The 18,207-nt window shown below is 41.1% G+C and overlaps 1 protein-coding gene across 1 annotated transcript; it reads left to right on the top strand.

Moving 5' to 3' along the window:
* Positions 1–3,981: 3,981 nt before the first annotated feature.
* On the top strand, positions 3,982–17,434 carry urp1 (urotensin-related peptide 1). The gene is made up of 5 exons (XM_069896193.1): positions 3,982–4,081; positions 8,592–8,723; positions 9,104–9,132; positions 10,686–10,791; positions 17,217–17,434. The coding sequence occupies exons 1-5, from the start codon at positions 3,982–3,984 to the stop codon at positions 17,246–17,248; spliced, it is 399 nt and encodes a 132-aa protein (XP_069752294.1). The 3' UTR covers positions 17,249–17,434.
* The last annotated feature ends 773 nt before the right edge of the window (positions 17,435–18,207 follow it).

Here is an 18,207-nt window from a genome sequence, read left to right as displayed (position 1 = left end):
CCTGTAGAAGAAACCATTCCACAGATGATGCTATAGCCTTGTCACTTCACTCAGTCCTAACCATTGCCTCATGTGCCAGGCTGCTGTACATTGACTTCAGCTGGCTGGCTAATACGATCCTTCCCCAGAGGCTGGTGAAGAAGTTGTCCTCGCTTAGACCAAACATCCCTGCCTGTAACTGGATTCTAGACTTTCTAACGGAAAGACCACAGTCTGTACAGGTTAGTAGCAGAACGTTGAGCACCATCATGCTGAGACCTGGCGCACCTCAGGGCTACGTGCTCGGCCTGCTCCTGTTCACGCCACTGACCCATGACTGCATCACCAGATCCAGTTCCATTAGTGTCATCAAGTTTGCAGATGGCACAACAGTCGTCGGCCTCATCAGCAACAATGATGAGTTGCACTAAGGGAAGAGGTGGAAATTCTTGAAAAGTGGTGTGAAAGTAACAACCTGAGTCTCAACGTTGACAAAACAAATTCTGTATAGAAAGAGTGGAGAGCATCAAGTTCCTTGGAGTTCACTTAACTAGTGACCTAACTTGGACATACAATATCTTCTCACTTGTCAGGAAGGTGCAACAGCGACTGCACTTCCTGAGAAGACTGAAGCGGGCAAGGCTACCGGCCACCATCATGTCAACCTTCTACAGGACCTCTATTGAGACCGTCCTGGCCATCTGCATCAGTTTGGTATGGTTGCTGCAGAGAAATGGACCAGAGGTCAATTCACAGGAACATAAGAGTGGCAAAGAGGATCACTGGAGTCTCCCTTCCCCCCCCCCCCCCCCCATACAATCAACGTGATCTACTGGGATTGTTGTCTGAAGAGGGCGCACAAAATAATTGATTACACCTTGCACCCTTTACACAGCACCTTCCAGCTGCTTATGTTGGGAAAGAGATACAAGAGTATCGCAGCCAGCACCACCAGGCTGAGGAACAGTTTCTTCCCACGGGCAGAGAGAATGCTGAATGACTAAAGGAACTGCTCATATTAACCGTCCAAGACTCTCCGATTAATGCATTATGAAGCGTGCATAATGAGCAGAAATAGGCAATGAACCAGACAGTTTTTAATTTCAAAACATTAACTTTATTTCTAACTCTTAAACTATAGCCTTAACTTTTAAACTATCCTTAACACTAAATCTATCCACAGCTATGCACAGGTGACTAGTGTGTGTGTGTGTGTGTGCGTGTGTGTGTGCGTGTGTGTGTGCGTGTGTGTGTGTGTGTGTGTGTGTGTGTGTGTGTGTGTGTGTGTGTGTGTGTGTGTGTGTGTGTGTGTGTGTGTGTGTGTGATATACTCAAATTACAGTCCAGCCCAAAATCTAGAAAGTTACTTCAGTCTTTCAAATTCAGTGTTGAAGCACTGAGCTTTGAAATTTGATGCCCAGAATTAATGTTGAACTGATGGGAAGTCTTGAGTTATGGCTGCTACAGACTCATGAATTCTCTTTGCATTGCCTTTGAAGAAATGTCCATCCACACAAGCTGTGGTTACAACATTCCTAACCCTTTTGTAGGCAAGACTGGAACTGGGCGGCCTCAACAAAGCATCCAAGACCCTGGCACCAGTCTCTCCAAGCAACTTCACTGCTAGTCACATTTAAAATTAAGCCGTCTCCCCAAATGACGTCACAATCAAAATGAAGCATTTTGCTTTCCAGAAAGAACCTACTGGCACAAGTCAATCGACCGAAAAGGCCCAGTCATTCATAGAGCAGGCTTTGATCTGAATTCCACAAAATGGCCAGTCACAGGAGCTGTTTTCAACAAAGCTGCTTTCTCTTCAGCCACCAGAAAGGTTCTCCCTTTGTAAAATCACCTTCTCTAAATTCTTTCAATATATCGAATATCGCTGGGCTGCGACTTGTGTTGTGCTTGTGTGAAATGTTAAATGTTAACTGCAACCATTCAGCCCCTCCTGTCTATACTATCCATTACAGTGGTAATTCCATTTTACTAAAACGTGAGCTCGTAATACATCTATTTATTTATTTGTATATATGAATATTTGTCCTGCATGTGTATTATTTGTCTGTATTGTGCATCTGCATGTTTTGTAACAAGGACCAGAGAACGCTGTTTCATCGGGTTATACGTGTACAATGAGATGACAGTAAACTTGATTTGACTTGACTTGGCACTAATCTCAGAATTATTTCGAAGATTTCACTTGAATTTTGTTTGAATCGATCAGTAAACTTTGAGGAAAATGAATTCCAGTGTAAAAATTAGATAATTGTTAACTCTTTATGGGTGGCACGATTGATATAGAAGTTAGCGCAACACATTTACAGTGCCAGCGATCGGGACCGGATCAGGGTTTGAATCCCGTGCTGTCTGTGAGGAGTTTGTACGTTCTCCCCATGTTTGCGTGGGTTTTCTCCTGGGTCTCCAGCTTCCTCCCACTGTTCAAAGCGTACCAGGACTGTAGGTTAATGGGGTGTATAAATTGGGCGGTGTGGACTCGTGGGCCAAAATAACATGTTACTGTGTTGTATGTTTATTTTAGATAATTTCAATGTAAATACCTAGCTGAGAAACAGAAGCATTCCCTTTCTTGTATTTATGGGACTTTTCAGTTTTAAAATCTTTGAAACTTCAAATGTATATTTCTTTTGTATTCTGCCTCATTTTATTTCTCTCTTTTTTTTCCCCCATGGGTTATGGGCAGCATCCTTATTTGTCCTTGAACAAGAGGTGGTGAGCTGACTTATTGTGCCATTGTGGTCCTTGTGTTAAAGATGTATTCATGATATTTTGAGATAGTGGTCCAGAGCTTAAACCCAACTACATAGCAATCTGGTGTATGATTGCAAATGTTGGTGTTCCAAGTGGTACCGCTGCATTTTCGCCAGATGTAAGTAAGACGGAATGTTCTCCCCGTGCCCGAATGAGTGCAGCTCCATCAATTCTCAGGAAGCTCTCCACTACTCTGGACAAAGTTGAGTGACTTGATTTAGCACACTGTATTGAAGGCTGCTTCAACAGTACCCTCCGTACTAGTGATCTCCTGAACAAGAAGGACAAAGGGAACAGGTCCACGAGAACCCCTCCATTTCTTGGAGTCACGCATCGCCATGGGTTGAAAATGCGTTGGCAGCATTTCCATTGTCACTAGATTAACTTGTAGGATTTTTTTTCCAACCACACTGTGAAAGTGCATTCATCAGAAGGATGGCAGTAGTTTGGGAAGGCAATGGCCTTGTTAACAAAGGGCCAGATCCTGGAAGGATCATTGTACCAACATGAGCCGGTCCTCACATTGAGAACATCTCTAGCACACCCCACTGTTCCAGACTCCACAGCAACGCACACACTCCTGAACTATAACAGGGCTCTCAAAGTCTCGATTTGTATACTCCCATCTGGGAATTGTCGAACAAACCACTACTGGGCTGTAATTACAAGACCTGCTTTAAAAAAATCTGGATGCCATTTGGATAATTTGCAGTATCAAACTGGCTCTAATCATTAATAACAAGGTTATATTTATTAATAAATTATATAATTTTTATCTTGCCATTTTGCAAATGTTTCGTTGAAGAAAAAGTTTGTAAAAGTATTTCAACTTTTATGATCTACAAACTTTGCACACATTCTAAGAAAAGGGCTGCTCTGCTGGTCTTTACTTTTCATTTACCCGCAGCTTGGAGATGAGTATTTCGGTGCCAACTTAGCTGTAGTTTGAAAAGATTTAAAATCAGTAAGACCAGAGCTGTAAATATCAGTGAGCATTTGTGAACTCTTCCTGTTTAAGCAGCGACAACAAGAGATTTAGAGCTTTCATCACTTTCCATGAAGGTTCTGACGTCTGATCCTGTCACCAACATTAATTACAGAATGGAATGGTGCTAAAGTGAACGGCGATGGGTGACATGAAAAAGGAGCCACTGGAAGGAGATCGATTGGTCTTTGAGAGTTTAAAACAGGGCTTGGAGGATCAGAGACTGGGCAGATCTCAGAGGCATCATGTACATCTGGGCATTCATCTGGGCTGTGACGATCCTGTCAGCAGCTAGTCCCCTGAAAGCTTTTCCGATCTTTCCTGGAAGCTCCAGGATACGAGCAGGTGAGTGAAGCGGCTATAGAAGGTAACTCTTTTATATTTGTTTCATGGGTGACTGGGCAGAGACTGGCTGAATTCAGGGTATCAGGTTCTGACCGAGATGAGAGCATTATCTGTCCTCAGTGAGTTATGAAGTAGTCAAAGGGTATAGTAGCTTTCTCTCTTTCCCATTTCTGATGAAGTGTATTCATCCTGAATTGTCCAAATGGTTTCGCATTCCCAGATGCTGCCTGACCTGTTGAGGGTTTCCAGGGTTTTCTGGTTTTATTTAGATGACTATGAGGGGGATAGACAGAGTAAATGTGAATAGGCTCTTCCCCTTGAGGGTAGGTGAAATTGGAATGAGGGGTCATAAGTAAGGGTTAGGGGGATAAAGTTTAGAAGTCACATGAGAGGGAGCTTCTTCACTCAGAGAGTGGTGGCTGAGTGGAATGACCTTCTGGAAGAGGTGGTTGCAGCAGGGTCAATTTTGTCATTTAAGAAAAGTGGAGTTCACTTATATCGGTGCAGACTAGAGGGGACGAGATGGCCTGTTTCTGTACTATAATTGTTATATGGTTGTTTGAATGTACAACTCATGTCTCCTTCTGCGAGATAACAAATTGCACTTCACTTAAGGGACTGATCAGGTCATCTCATGATGGGAAAAACACTCATGCTGGAAACTGGAGATTAGTATGGGCAGGTACAACTCATTAACAAATAGTGAGTGTCATTGAACTAAGGCCAAAATATGGCTTTGAAAAGAGGAGGGGTAGGGGAGTGGGGTGAATCAAAGGCATTTGCCTTAACCCAGAAAATCTGCGAGCCGCCTTGATTTTGTCAATCTTCAGAGATTGGAGAAAGCCAATTAAGCCGCCAAGTCTTGCCAGACCTTTGAATGATCCAAATTTGTCTCATTTACAAATATTTTGTTGCTATTTCAGGAAAAAATTGATTTTTAAAATTTGCAGACACTTATAATTTCTTCCTTGTCAGAATTTTTGCCTAATTAAATAAATCTGTAACTTGGACATTGACACTGTGGACAAAATCAATGGGCATTAACTCAAATTATCAAACATTTGCTGTAGTGGAAAATTCTGCAATATTCCAATAACTTTTTAATGCTGAAATCACAAGCTCACCCTATAGGCTGCTGCCCATCTATCCAGCTCGAAAGATTTGTTCAGTCACTTGGAAACGGTTATCCACTTCGACGCCAACATGACTGTCCGTGGTCTCATGGATTGCCAAACTGAGGCCAAATTGGAGGAACAATGCCTAATATTCTCCACCAGATTGCATTAACATTGACTTCTCTGGCTTCCGTTAAGCCTCCCCCCTTTTTCTCTCTCTTTCCCTATCACTCTGTCTCTTTCTGCCAGGCTCCCCGTCCCTCTCCCTCTCTATTCAGAGAACTACTCCCTCCCCCTATCACTTCCCAGCTGTTTTCACTTCTACCCTCCCTCCCATATCCACCTGCGGGCCTGTTCTCCTCCACCTGCCCCTTACCCCACCATGCTATTCAGGTGCCTCCCTGCTCTTTGCTCAAACCTTTTTTTTTATTTTATTTTCCATTTGCAAAAAAACATAAACATGTTTCTTCATCTTCAACAATACAATAGAAGCGATGCAAAATGAAACATAATTTTGTTTTTATGCCCCCACTCCCCAAAAAGAATGAAAAGAACAGAAGAAAGAAAGCACAAAAGAAAAAAAGGAGTGGAATTTTTTAGAGATTACATAAACCAACATATTATAACATATCCAAATACATAAATCTTTTGTTTTAAATAAATTCTAAATGTTAAATTTCAATATATCTAATATTACTCCTAATTAATCATATATCTATTAAGAATCTCATATCTCTTCCATCATCCAATTTAAATTCCATGTTAAATCAATTCTTTAAAGTAAAATAAAACATCAATGGAATCAATATAACTCCTTTCATAAATATACATTTAATAATAATAGATCTCCCTCTATGACACTAAGGAATATAGCACCACCCCCCACCCTCCCTCTATCATATGAGATGTGGCTCATTGTCACAAACGAGCCCTTAAACAGTGGCCGACGGACTCTGGCACCTTTCACCTCCCAAATATTACATCAGAACAAAGTCTCTAATCTACTAGTCCATTGCCCCATTCCAAATAGTTCCTTCTCATTTACTCAGCCGATTAAAAGGCAAAGTTTCCACCAAATCTGATTTGATTATGTGCTTTTCAATTTCAATTGGACCTCTTATATTTTAAATCAGTTCTAAATGTTAAATTCCAATATATCTAACAATAACCCTAATTAATCATATATCCATTAAAAATTCTCATATCTCTCCAACATCCAATTTAAATTCAGTACTGAATCAATTCTCTAAAGTAAAATAAAACATCAATACAACTCCATTCATAGATATATATAATAATGGAACTTCCTCCCCCCCACACTGGTGCTTAGGAAAAAAAGCACCGCGTTTCCCCCCCCCCCCCCCCACCCCCCATTGTACAGGATGTGGCTCATTGCCACAAACAAGCCTATGAAGAGTAGCCGATGGACTCCAGCCCCCTTCACCCCCCAGGTATTACATCAAAACAGAGTCTCTAATTTACTCGTCCATTGTCTCATTGCAAATTATTCCTTCACATTTACTTGGCCTATTAGAAGGCAAAGTTTCCACAAAATCTGATGCCTTTTTGTAATTCATAAAAAAATTACTTTAGCTAAATAATCATTTTCTACTATTTTTCCGAGAATTTTAGGATCCCTCTTCCTACATCCTCAACATCATATGAATCCCCCACCCACCCCCCACCCCCCCACTCATACCTTGATGAACGTTGGTTATGTATCTTTGCTGTAAAGAACATTGTGTGACCAGCTGAGTTTCTCCTGCTCTTTTGCATATTAAATCCAGAAATGTTCATTGCTTTTCTTCCTTATGCACGTTTATTTAAATATATCATTGAAATTATTTTATTTATTTTAACCCATTAGCAGAACATCCAAAATTAATGAGTGAGTGAGTTTATTGTCATGCACATAACTAAAACCCAACACCCAACCCCAACCAACCAATTTTCCCTTGCAACCGCTGCAATCGTGTCTGCCTGTCCCGCATCGGACTTGTCAGCCACAAACGAGCCTGTAGCTGACGTGGACTTTTTACCCCCTCCATAAATCTTCGTCCGCGAAGCCAAGCCAAAGAAGACATAACTACAATGTACATATGTACTGGAGCCAAATACTTGCCACAGCCAAATAGGCACTTTTGTTTAAAAAGAAAACAACTCCAATAGTATACAGAAAGAGATTTTTAAAATGATAGATTGATAATAACTATTTGCAGTTACAGAAAGCAGCATTTCAAGAGTGCTCACAGCTCATTTTTGTGGTTTAACCGAGGTTCTGTAAAGAAATGAGGTGACATCTATACATTGACTACGTGGAATATGATGAAAATTCGAAACATTATTTTTGGTTGACTCTTATTGCAATAATCCTTAACTTTTTTAAAATTTATTTAAGTGTGTAACAATTTTTTTTGCTATGTACTAGTTAAGTAACCGAATAACATCAGGTAATGGATGCCAGAACATTAAAAGGTATTCAGGAGAACATTTGTCATTTACTCTCTTGTCTTTTCACCTATTTCAGAATCAGTATCAGAATTTGTTGTCCTGAACAGGTCATGAGATTCTGTGTTCTGCACCAGCGTCACAGTGAAAACATTCATCTTATAACCATCTTACAACATTAATATAAAAAATTAAATAAAATAGCAATAATAATGCACAATGGCAGTGTCTTTAGTCCATTGATCATTATCTGATGGCAGTGGGAAAGAAGCTGTCCTTGTGCTGCTGAGTGGTCGTCTTTCGGCTCTTCACAGTGTAGAAGTTTACAAGAAGAATCTTCAGTGACATACAATCTCCTCAAACTCCTCATGAAGTAAAGCTGCTGGCGAGCCTTCTTCGTGATTGCAAGAATGTGGAGGCTCCAGGACAGATCCTCAGAGATGTCGACACCCAGGAATTTGAAGTTCTTGACACTCTCCACGACTGAGCCCTCAATGAGGTGGAGATATTGTTTCCAATTTGTACTGACTGTGGTCCTCCAACGAGAAAGTTAAGGATCCAGTTGCAGAGTGGGGTACAGAAGAGTTGATGAGACTATTAAGTAGGTTCTATCACTTTTCAATTGCCTTGACATTTTAATAAAGCTGACAGGTCTTCGGTAATAAAACAACAATGACCAGACTCTGGTTGCTAAGAAATGAATTGTGAAATGATCATGGTTCCAGGACTGAGGCTTAAAATGTTTGTGGTTTAAACAGCTCAGTAAAACTCTGATTTGGCCACACACTCATCAACAAGACACTAACTTGCCTCACATCACTTATCCAAAGTTGCAAGCAGATGAATGCCTCCATTACATGTCACACAGTTCTTACTCTAACCAGTTCTGGCATCAATCAGATTGTTGTCACATAACAGTTAATTCAAGTCTGGTTAATTTTTAACAGAATTCAACTCTCAAATGGTCGAGGATGCAATGGGCTTCCCATCAAAAGATATTTCACCCACTAGAGAAAGGGCAGGTGATTTATATTCTGGGCTTCCAAAGCGAGAAGAGGCATTGATTGGCATGCAGGAAGGTAAGGGAAGTAACTTGCTTCTCATTCTGCATTATGTGGTTCAAAAGAAATTCTCCTTTTACTTTGATCACTTTGATCAAAACCAACGTAAATGATTCTTATACAAACGACGAGCAACTAGCAAGGAAAATCAATAGCAAAACAAATTAGTTATTAGGCAATACCTGAACTAGATCCAGGCCTGACACAACAAGTTAGAAAATTCCAAATTCTCTTTCCATTTATCATTTTGACCAATGCAACACTTCTATGTATGCAGAGCTCAACCCACATCCACAGTAGAGGAACCATAGCGTACACGTGTGATTGCAGGATTGCTACAGTTAAATCTTTTCTCGACACTTCCCTATTTTCACATTGATTTAATTTTTGTTTTGCAGGTACAATGGAGAAACATGGAGACAATTTGGTAAGTATCAGGATGTGTTTGGGGGATTGTGTTTCCTTTCCCACTGAGGACATTGAACTTTGCAGCTGGTGTAGGATTCAGCTGATTGAGGTAACATTCCAAAATTCCTTCCCTAAATTGCCTCATTGATCAAAATTTGGATCACCTACCGTAAATCTGATGTGGCTTAGAAAAGCTCTCGATAACTGGGAGATAAAATCAGCTGCTTTCTTCTCTTCACTTTCAGATCCATGCTTAATAATGGCAGCATTGTGCGCCAAATACTATCACAATCTTTCCACAGTGACCAATGGGTTGTGCCACTTTTAATGACCTTACCCAAAGAATATCATAGAGTCGCACAGCAAGGAATCAGGCTGTTTGGCCCAACTTGCCTACACTGACCAAAGATTCCTCCTCATGCTGGTTCCATTTGCCAGTGTTTCACCCTTATCCCTCTAAACCCATTCTATCCATGGATCCATCCATTTTTTTTTTATTAAACATTACAATAGTATTTTCATCAACCATCTCCTCCGGCTGCCCATCCCATACCTACCTGCCACCCTCTGTGTAAATAAGTTATGCCTCAGCTTCCTATTAAATCTCTTCCCCTTGACTTCCCATGACCTTAAACATGTATCCTCTGGTTACAGATTTCTCCTACTCTGGTCAAAAGACTCTCTGATTTATTTTTATAATGAACGTACTTCATCACAATTTACAATGTAGGAAAGCCATTGTTTAATTGTCCAGCAGGATCGTTGTTCCCTCTACATGGGAAATGCTGCATTTCAGATCATTAAGAACTATAATTAAAAAGTGGCCAAGTGCTTGACAACTCAGGGTAACATCTGTGACTTTGCCCTGCCATCCTGAAGGTTTCCAGTCCCCCTGTCATTCCACCATTTTTGTTTAATTCCAAAAGCCAAATATGGCAAATGCTCAAAATCATGTTAAAGCAGAAAACGGTGGAAATATTGAATAGCTCGCTCTGGAAAGCATCAATTGTTAACTCAATTTCTCCCTCTCAAAATGCAGCACGACCTGTTGAGTGTTGCCAGCCTTTTCTCTTTTGATTTCTGTTCCATTCACTTGGCAGTACTTCTGACATGGGGTAATGTACACTTGCTAATATATGCTACATAATTGCTCTTCAAGTGTGCAGCTTGGCTGTGGGAAACCAATTAGTGCAACAGTAAAAACACAAATGCTGGAGAAACTCAGCAGGTCAAACAGGGTCCTTTATATAGCAAACATAAAGGTAACCAATGTTTTGGTCTTGAGCCCTTCCTCAAGGCATGGAAACAGTGACCACCCCGAGCTACTTAAATGTATAACCAATGCCTTGCCACAGCTTGAGAATGTGGTAAGACTCTTCAATTCTTTTAATCTGCACTTGCCATTGTCATTCATTCGTGCTAACCCTTTCCGAAGTCAGGGCAAGAGATGATGAAATGTATGAAGTGGAACACTTTGTAAAACATAATTTTATCGTGTCAGGTAAGATTGCTGAACTGGTTGACAAAGTGCAATGTTTTTATTGTTGTTTCTGGTACGAATTGCTTTGGCAGGTAGATGATATGAAGCTCCTGTTATGGAAGCTCACTGCAGCTCAACACCTCCAACACCGCAGGTTCACAAGGCCTGACTCAGCTACTCCCAAGCCCAATAAGAGAGGTCAGTGTGCAAGAAAGGGGAACGTACTTCTGAACCCTGCCTAGTAATTAATCAGATCGATGAGGACAACACGTACATTTTCTAAATACATTTTTAAATATTGACCAATGATGGCATAGCCTTCCTCTCAAGGAACAATACTAACTGTAAAAGTCTTTGAGATCACACACACTCTCTCTCTTCAGGCTTATCAGTTCATCAGCACCATACCTAGCCTGCAAGTCAAAAGTAGGAAGGAGAATTCAGTTGATGGGATTATCCCAAAGAGTAATGTCAGTGTTGTAAAGAAGTGTGGCAAACGTTAAATCATGACGGCAACAAAAAAATGTAAAGGCCTGGCAATTGCATGATACTTGAAACCATATTTACATGTGGGAGAGCCATGCCTGTTTGATTTCCCATACAAAGTGTAAAGAGTGACGCAAAGAGTGGGGAAGCATGGTTAACATAGCGGTTAGCACAACACTGATACAGCACCAACGATCAAGATCTGGGTTTCAATCCCATGCTGTCTTTAAGGAGTTTGTATGTTCTCCCCATGTCTGCGTGGGTTTTCCCCAGGGGCTCCAGTTTCCTCCCAATGTTCGAAATGTACCAGGGGTGTAGGTTAATTGGGTGTACATTGGGCCAAAAGGGCCTGTTACCATACCAGATGTCTATATTTAAAATTTAAAAACCTTTAGCATGGTCTCAGTCAGTAATATCATTTAGTGTCAGGTTTGGCAAAAGAAATCCTGACTTACCTTTGCCCTCCCTCACGGCTGCATGCTCTGTTAAAGTGCTATTTCAACAAGAATTGTTCATGCTTGTATTGGGGCTGAATTGACCTTAAGAAATGGCCTGGAGATTGTGTAACCAGGTCCTGTTTCTCCCTGAGGCACAATCAGATTGTGTACTGGAAATTCAGGAAAAGGATTAAAGCAGCGATCAGTATCAGTCACAAAGAAAGCAGAGGCCTTATCTGCAAAATACAGACATCTGGTCTTTACATGCCAAGTGAAATTGAGCATTACTTGGCTCACCAGCAGTAGCTTGTATGCAACCGTTGCTTTGTTCTAACCTTTTCGAGTTGACACCACGTTGTTTCCTTTTATACTGTCCTTCAGTGTCACCGCATTCAAAGACTTCTATATGGAGGCACATCATCTGCATGGAAGCTAGCCATTCAATTTCAAGTCCAGCATTATGCACTCTAAAAAAAATTGTCATTTCGGCAATGGATTTTAATTTTCATCCTAAATCCCATTAAATGTGTGCATTTTTCAATTTATCCAGATGGTTAAAGCATTTGTAAAATTACTTTGAATTGACCATTCAATTGCTTTTATTATCTACCCCTATAGAGAATAACTGAACATTTAATATTCCAAGACTTTTTAAAAGATGGTTATAATGGAAAAGTTAGAAAGACTATATTGACATCAGGACCTTATTGAAGATTTTGTGAAATAAAAAGTGATCAACTATGGACAAGGGGCAGGGACACACTGATAGGAATAGTTTATTATTAACAGGCTGATATAATTGAATTGAGTGTTTTGTAAGGGTAAATATAATCATGGAAGTCACATAGATCTTAAAATGCCTTGAGATAGCTTTCTTGGCCAACCATCGGAGCTGAGATCATTGTCAAATAATAGTATCTGACTAATTTATAATCTGAGACAATGAAACAGTGCAGCATGGGAACAGGCCATTCACCCTACATGTCTGTGCCAAACACAATGTCCAATCAAACCAAAGGAAAGGAACACAAATGTCTGCAGACCTTGTGATTGTGGTGAAAAACACAGAAAAACACGCTGGTCCCGCAGCATCTGTGGGAAGTAAAGATATATCTCTCAAGGGTTAAGTAAAAAACAGGTGAAAGGGGAAGAATGGGTAGGGGAGGACAAAAGGTATTAATTGGATGTAGTAAGAGGGCAGGAGAGAGGAAAGATGAGAATTGATTGGGGAAAGGGGAGCTGTTTTTCACCCTGTGAAACAAGATAGAGAGAAAAAGGAAGTTAAGAATTAAGGGGCAGAGGTTTAGAGGTAACATGAGGGGGAACTTCTTTACTCAGAGAGTGGTAGCCGTGTGGAATGATCTTCCGGGAGAAATAGTGGCGGCGGAGTCAATTGTATTATTTAAGAAAAGGTTGGACAGGTATATGGATGAGAAGAAGATGGAGGGTTATGGGCATTGTGCAGGGAGGTGGGACTAGAAAGGGGTGTTTGGTTCGGTGCGGACTAGAAGGGCCTAATGGCCTGTTTCCGTGCTGTAATTGTTATGTTATGAAAGAGAGAGAGACACAGCTAGAGGAAAGGAGATCGGGGGAGGGGTGCTAACGGATATTAGTGCTATCCAGTTGGAGGGTGCCTAGACAGAGTATGACGTGCTGTTCCTCCAATTTGCAGGTGATCTCAGTCTGGCAGTGTATGAGACCATGGACCATGTTGGCATGGGAATGGGACAATCAAACGAAAACTCTGCTGGTTGTGCTCAATAACAATTCCTCCATCTTCTTTATATTCATGTGTCCATCTTAGAAGCCTCTTAAATGAGACAATTGTATCTGCTTCCAGCGTTACTTCTGGCAGCCTGTCCCAGGCACCCAGCACCTTTGTGTTCAAATTTCTTCCTCCTCACATTAAGCCATGTCCTCTTTGCGTGTGAGACTTTTTATCCTCCCATAACTTTACACACCTCTTCCAGATCACATCTCAGCCTCCAACACTCCAGAGAAAACAATGTAAGTTTGTCCAACCTCCCCAAAAGTCATGCCCTCAAAACCATCTTCTGCATCCTCTTCTGCACCCTTTCCAATTCCAATTCTTATTGTAAAGAATTCCCTAATTCTTGCATGATGGAATATTACTTTAAAAAGAGGGTGTGTGCAAGCCTGAAGTGAGATTTGAGTGGCAATTTATTTTAGATAAATTGGGAAATGTGTTAAGACATTCTGATAGTAGATTAGTTATAGTCAGTGCATTGAGAAAATAAAACCTACATGGGAAAAGTGACCTTTCTCAAGTTTAAAAGGACCATCACACTGAACAAAAAACTTACTGGAAGAGTTGTAATCCTCTGTACATTTTGGTAATCTGCAAAAGTAACTTGAAATTTTAATAGAAGAATTTGAGTGAAATTGAGATATTTAACAGATTGAGTCAATCAACTTGATTAATTATCACAAGGTGTCAAAATTAGCTATTGAGCATAATTAAAGCTTAGTACAGCACGTTTCTGATTATCTGAAATGCTTGGGACTGGACCGATCTCAGTTAAGCAGATTTTCCCTAAGCGGACCAGTAGCATCAGCAGAATTCTGGTGTCGGCTGTCGCCAGCCCCCAACCCCTGCCCATTGCCGTTGCCAATCCTGCCCGGGAGCCTGAGGTCTCACCTCACCCATAAGAGATAGGAGGTTACACAGAGATTGTTCTCCAGCAGAATTTCAGTGACCCCTTGCTCAAAGGGTTTTTGACAGAGGGAGTGGGGAGAGAGCGCGGCTCGGGCAAGTACATGGGGAGAGACCCGTAGCTCAGCTGGGTGAACGGCGAGAGACCGTGGTATTCAGTTCAAATTCTAAGAATCCCACAATGCAATTTATCACAAAGTTGCAGGAACTCATGGCAAAAAATGACAATTTATAAATAAATAATCAGCGTTATCCTTTCCTTCAGTGTGTTGTTGTTGTTCGTCCTTTGTAGTTGAAGATGGCCATGACTTCAAAATCAAAAGTTGGGTTTAAGTCATGACTTGAGCTTGACTTGAATTAAAGTGAGGGAGAGTTGTGCAGGTCGTCAGCCTCAATCTCTCGCCCTAGCCTATCTGGACCCAGTGGCAAGACATAGTCGAGATGGCTGGAGACAGGTCAGGATGCAGTGGACAGTCAGCAGTGTTCTGTATGTGTTTTACTGTGTCCTCTTAGCACTCCACAACTCATTGCTGGGAATCGCCTTTCTGCCCGTTGAACTAATTATGGTTTCTTCAGCACAGTCTGCTGAATCCAGGCTTCACACACTAGGTAGACAAGCCTTAAGTGTTATGGGTCCATGGCAGTTCTTGAGGCGTGCTCGCAAGCCTCCCCACCCATTGTTGGGCATCCACTTCTGCCTTTGCAGCCACTGGGAGATGTCTCCTCTTCCACCTGCTCTGTCGTTGGGATGATCACCTAGTGGTGTAATAATGACACAACCCCCTCACTTGTTTTCGCCCGCTTGCTGAAGTAATTTCCAGGGTGTGGCACGAGGAGCCAACCAGTGAGAGATTTAGGAGATGAGAGGGGTCCAGTGATGCCTACTATACCCACCTTAGTGAGGCTCAGCTATCAGCACCAAAGGTACTCCCTCTCCTCAGAGCTCCATACACCTGTGTGTAACCTGTGGACAAATGTCTCCTTTGTAAAACTGATTCCCTGTAGCTTTACTTGAGCACAGTGGATAAAAAAAATGTTCACCCATTTTTCAAATTGTGTCATCACACCCAAAGAAACTTTTGGATATTCAGAATTCTGGATGATTGGTTTTCGATAAATCGGAAGTATACTATATGGGTAGGTTTTGCACATGGTGAATGTAGAATAGACAGGGAAAGAGGGAAAGGTTCAAATATTATTTTCATGAACGGTGATGGAGGCCAAAGGGACCACATGATTCATTCCGGCTGGTATCTCTTAGCTTTGGAATTCTCCATCTGAAATTTGCCTCCTCTATCCCCCGCTCTTCTTTAACATGTTGCTTAAAACTTAATGGTCTGACCAAGCGTTTCACAATCTGTCCAAGCAGCCCACTCTGTGACTTGGTGCTAGAATTTATTTGAAAAAGCTCATGAGGTTTTTCACAACATGAAAGACACTATAAGTACAGGCTTTGTTGTTTAAGAGAATCAACAAATTTAGTGTTCAGAGGTATGAACTGCCCAACTGATCGCTGTTAAACAAGAACATCTGCAGATGCCAGGGCCAAGTGCAATATGCAAATATCTGGAAAAACTCAGCAGGTCACGCAGAATCCAAAGGTTGTAATGGGTGGCCAACATTTTGGGCCTGGGCTCTTTGAATAAGCAAAATCAGACAGGGGCCTGAATTAAATGGGGAGGGGAGAGGGCGGAGGAGAAGATGGATGAAGTGGAGCACAGGCTAACAAGTAAGAGGTCATACATAGATATAGGTGGGAGAGAAGAAGAGAAAAAAAGGGGAGAGGGTCAAAGGTAGCTACCCTTTACTTCCTTTGGGTACTGTGTGACCTGTTGAGTTTTCCTGACACGTTTGTGAATTGCACATGCTTGTTGGGGCTTTGTTGGTCATTTTAAAGGCATCGCCACCATTTCATGACAAAAATACTGGTAGGTTTTGAGACTTGCATGTCGATAAAGAGATAACAACCTACCAGCAGAGTTCTGACCATTTCCTGGCTGTGCTCTGCCACAGAACCCTTGGGAATGTGGACTGACTCTTTGCCTACGAGCCCTTGAATGTGGTTTGCAAGGGTGTGGGAAACCATGGGACGAAAAACTAAAGCGAATGATAGCGGTGCTTCTGTTAAAAGTTTTGATTATATAAAGTGATATTTTTTAATTGACTTACATTTTTTTTAATTTAAAAAAAATCATTTTTTCATATTTTTCCAGTGAAAACTCTTGTAATTTGAACTCCCCTCCTCCATTCCATCACGGATGCACCTCTGTTCTCTGCATCAATTGCCCCTTTCTCTGCAAGGCTGCATTTTATTTCCAGTTTTTCACAGTTCTGATGAAAAGTAATTTGCCTAAAATATTTAACTCTCCATTTTCTAGTTCCTTAGATGCTGATTTAAGTATTATATACATCGCCTGTTTTAATATATATTGGTATTTTGATAATGTTGTATCATATCAGAAGTTCTATATAAATTTGAATGGTGTAAGATGTTCTGTAATTATAGTTTAGAATAGATAGATCACTCCTGCATCAGTTTTCATTTCACGTTAATTCACAATTGTGAGCAATGTTGCCAGAACTGGAGGGTTTAACTCATAGGGAGAAGTTGCATAGGTTGGTTCTTATTTCCTCGCACTTTGGAGGTAGAGGAGGGACTTTATTAAAACAAGGGGCACAGATAACAGGAATGCTTACAGTTTATTTCCCACCTAGAACAGGAGGATGTATGTTTGAGATGAGAGGAGAAGGATTTAGGAGGGACCTGAGTGACAACTTTCTCACTCAGAGGGTAGTCCCTATCAGAAATGACCTTCCAGAGCAAGCTGTAGAAACAGGAACTATTACAATGTTCAAATGGTATTAGAAAAGATGTATAGATAGAAAGGGTTTGGAAGGACAAATGTAGGCAAATGGGACCAGCCCAAAATGCCAACTTGGCTGGCATGGATGAGTTGGGCCGAGGGGCCTGTTTCATGCTGCGTGACTCTCAGGATGACAGTGATGTCTTTTGTTTCTTCCATCAGCCTGTTTTTGGAAGTATTGTGTTTCCGACTGACAGCCGTTTTGTCTGAACATCCAACTGCATGATCATCTGTTCTACACAGTATCAGAGCCAATCTCTCAATGAGGTTCCTGTTCTTGCAAACCTGGCCTTATCCAATGCATCCCAGAGGATGTGTAAATACTTTTGTAATTGAGTATTGATAACATAATATCAATAAACAATAATTTTGTACAGAGATTGGTTCTGTGGTTCCTTGTGCAACAGGAGGCAGAGTTTTAATGGGCCAATTGAATTGTCTCAACTACAGGATCAATAAAATCTAAGTGGCAATAAATGACTGTACATAGTTTCTGAAAATTAACTGGTATTCTAACCTGAGAGTCCCTGCTTTAACACAACATTGGGATATAATTCTCAATGTAATTCATATTTTGATGATGTAATATCTGGTGAAGTCAACTCACCAGAGGAAACGTTAAAAGAACCAACTGCAATAATGACTCTTCCACTCTGTGAGAGAGCAAAGAATGGGGACAATGGTTACAGGTCACATGACACACTCCCTCCAAACAGCTTCATCGAAACAACACAAGTAATTGCAGCAAGACAGGAAAGACAATTTATTTCCCATCTAGAACAGGAGGATGTATGTTTGAGATGAAATGAGAGGAGAAGGATTTAGGAGGGACCCGAGTGACAACTTTCTCACTCAGAGGGTAGTCCCTATCAGAAATGAGCTTCCAGAGCAAGCTGTAGAAACAGGAACTATTACAATGTTCAAATGGTATTAGAAAAGATGTATAGATAGAAAGGGTTTGGAAGGACAAATGTAGCCAAATGTGACCAGGAAAATATTTCTCAAAGGATTCATGGCCTATGGTAATCTTGTGCTAAATTCCACTCCAAATACTACTGGGGAGTTTTTACACCTGTGCACATTTTTGCATGCATGCACACAATTTCCCATTTTCTGGGCAGTGCTCATGTTCACCCAATCACTTTCTTCTGGG

Source organism: Narcine bancroftii, chromosome 8 (assembly GCF_036971445.1).
Source record: "Narcine bancroftii isolate sNarBan1 chromosome 8, sNarBan1.hap1, whole genome shotgun sequence".
Classification (NCBI taxonomy): domain Eukaryota; kingdom Metazoa; phylum Chordata; class Chondrichthyes; order Torpediniformes; family Narcinidae; genus Narcine; species Narcine bancroftii.
The sequence above is the reverse complement of the archived record's forward strand: the minus strand, read 5'-3'. Positions and strand labels throughout refer to the sequence as shown.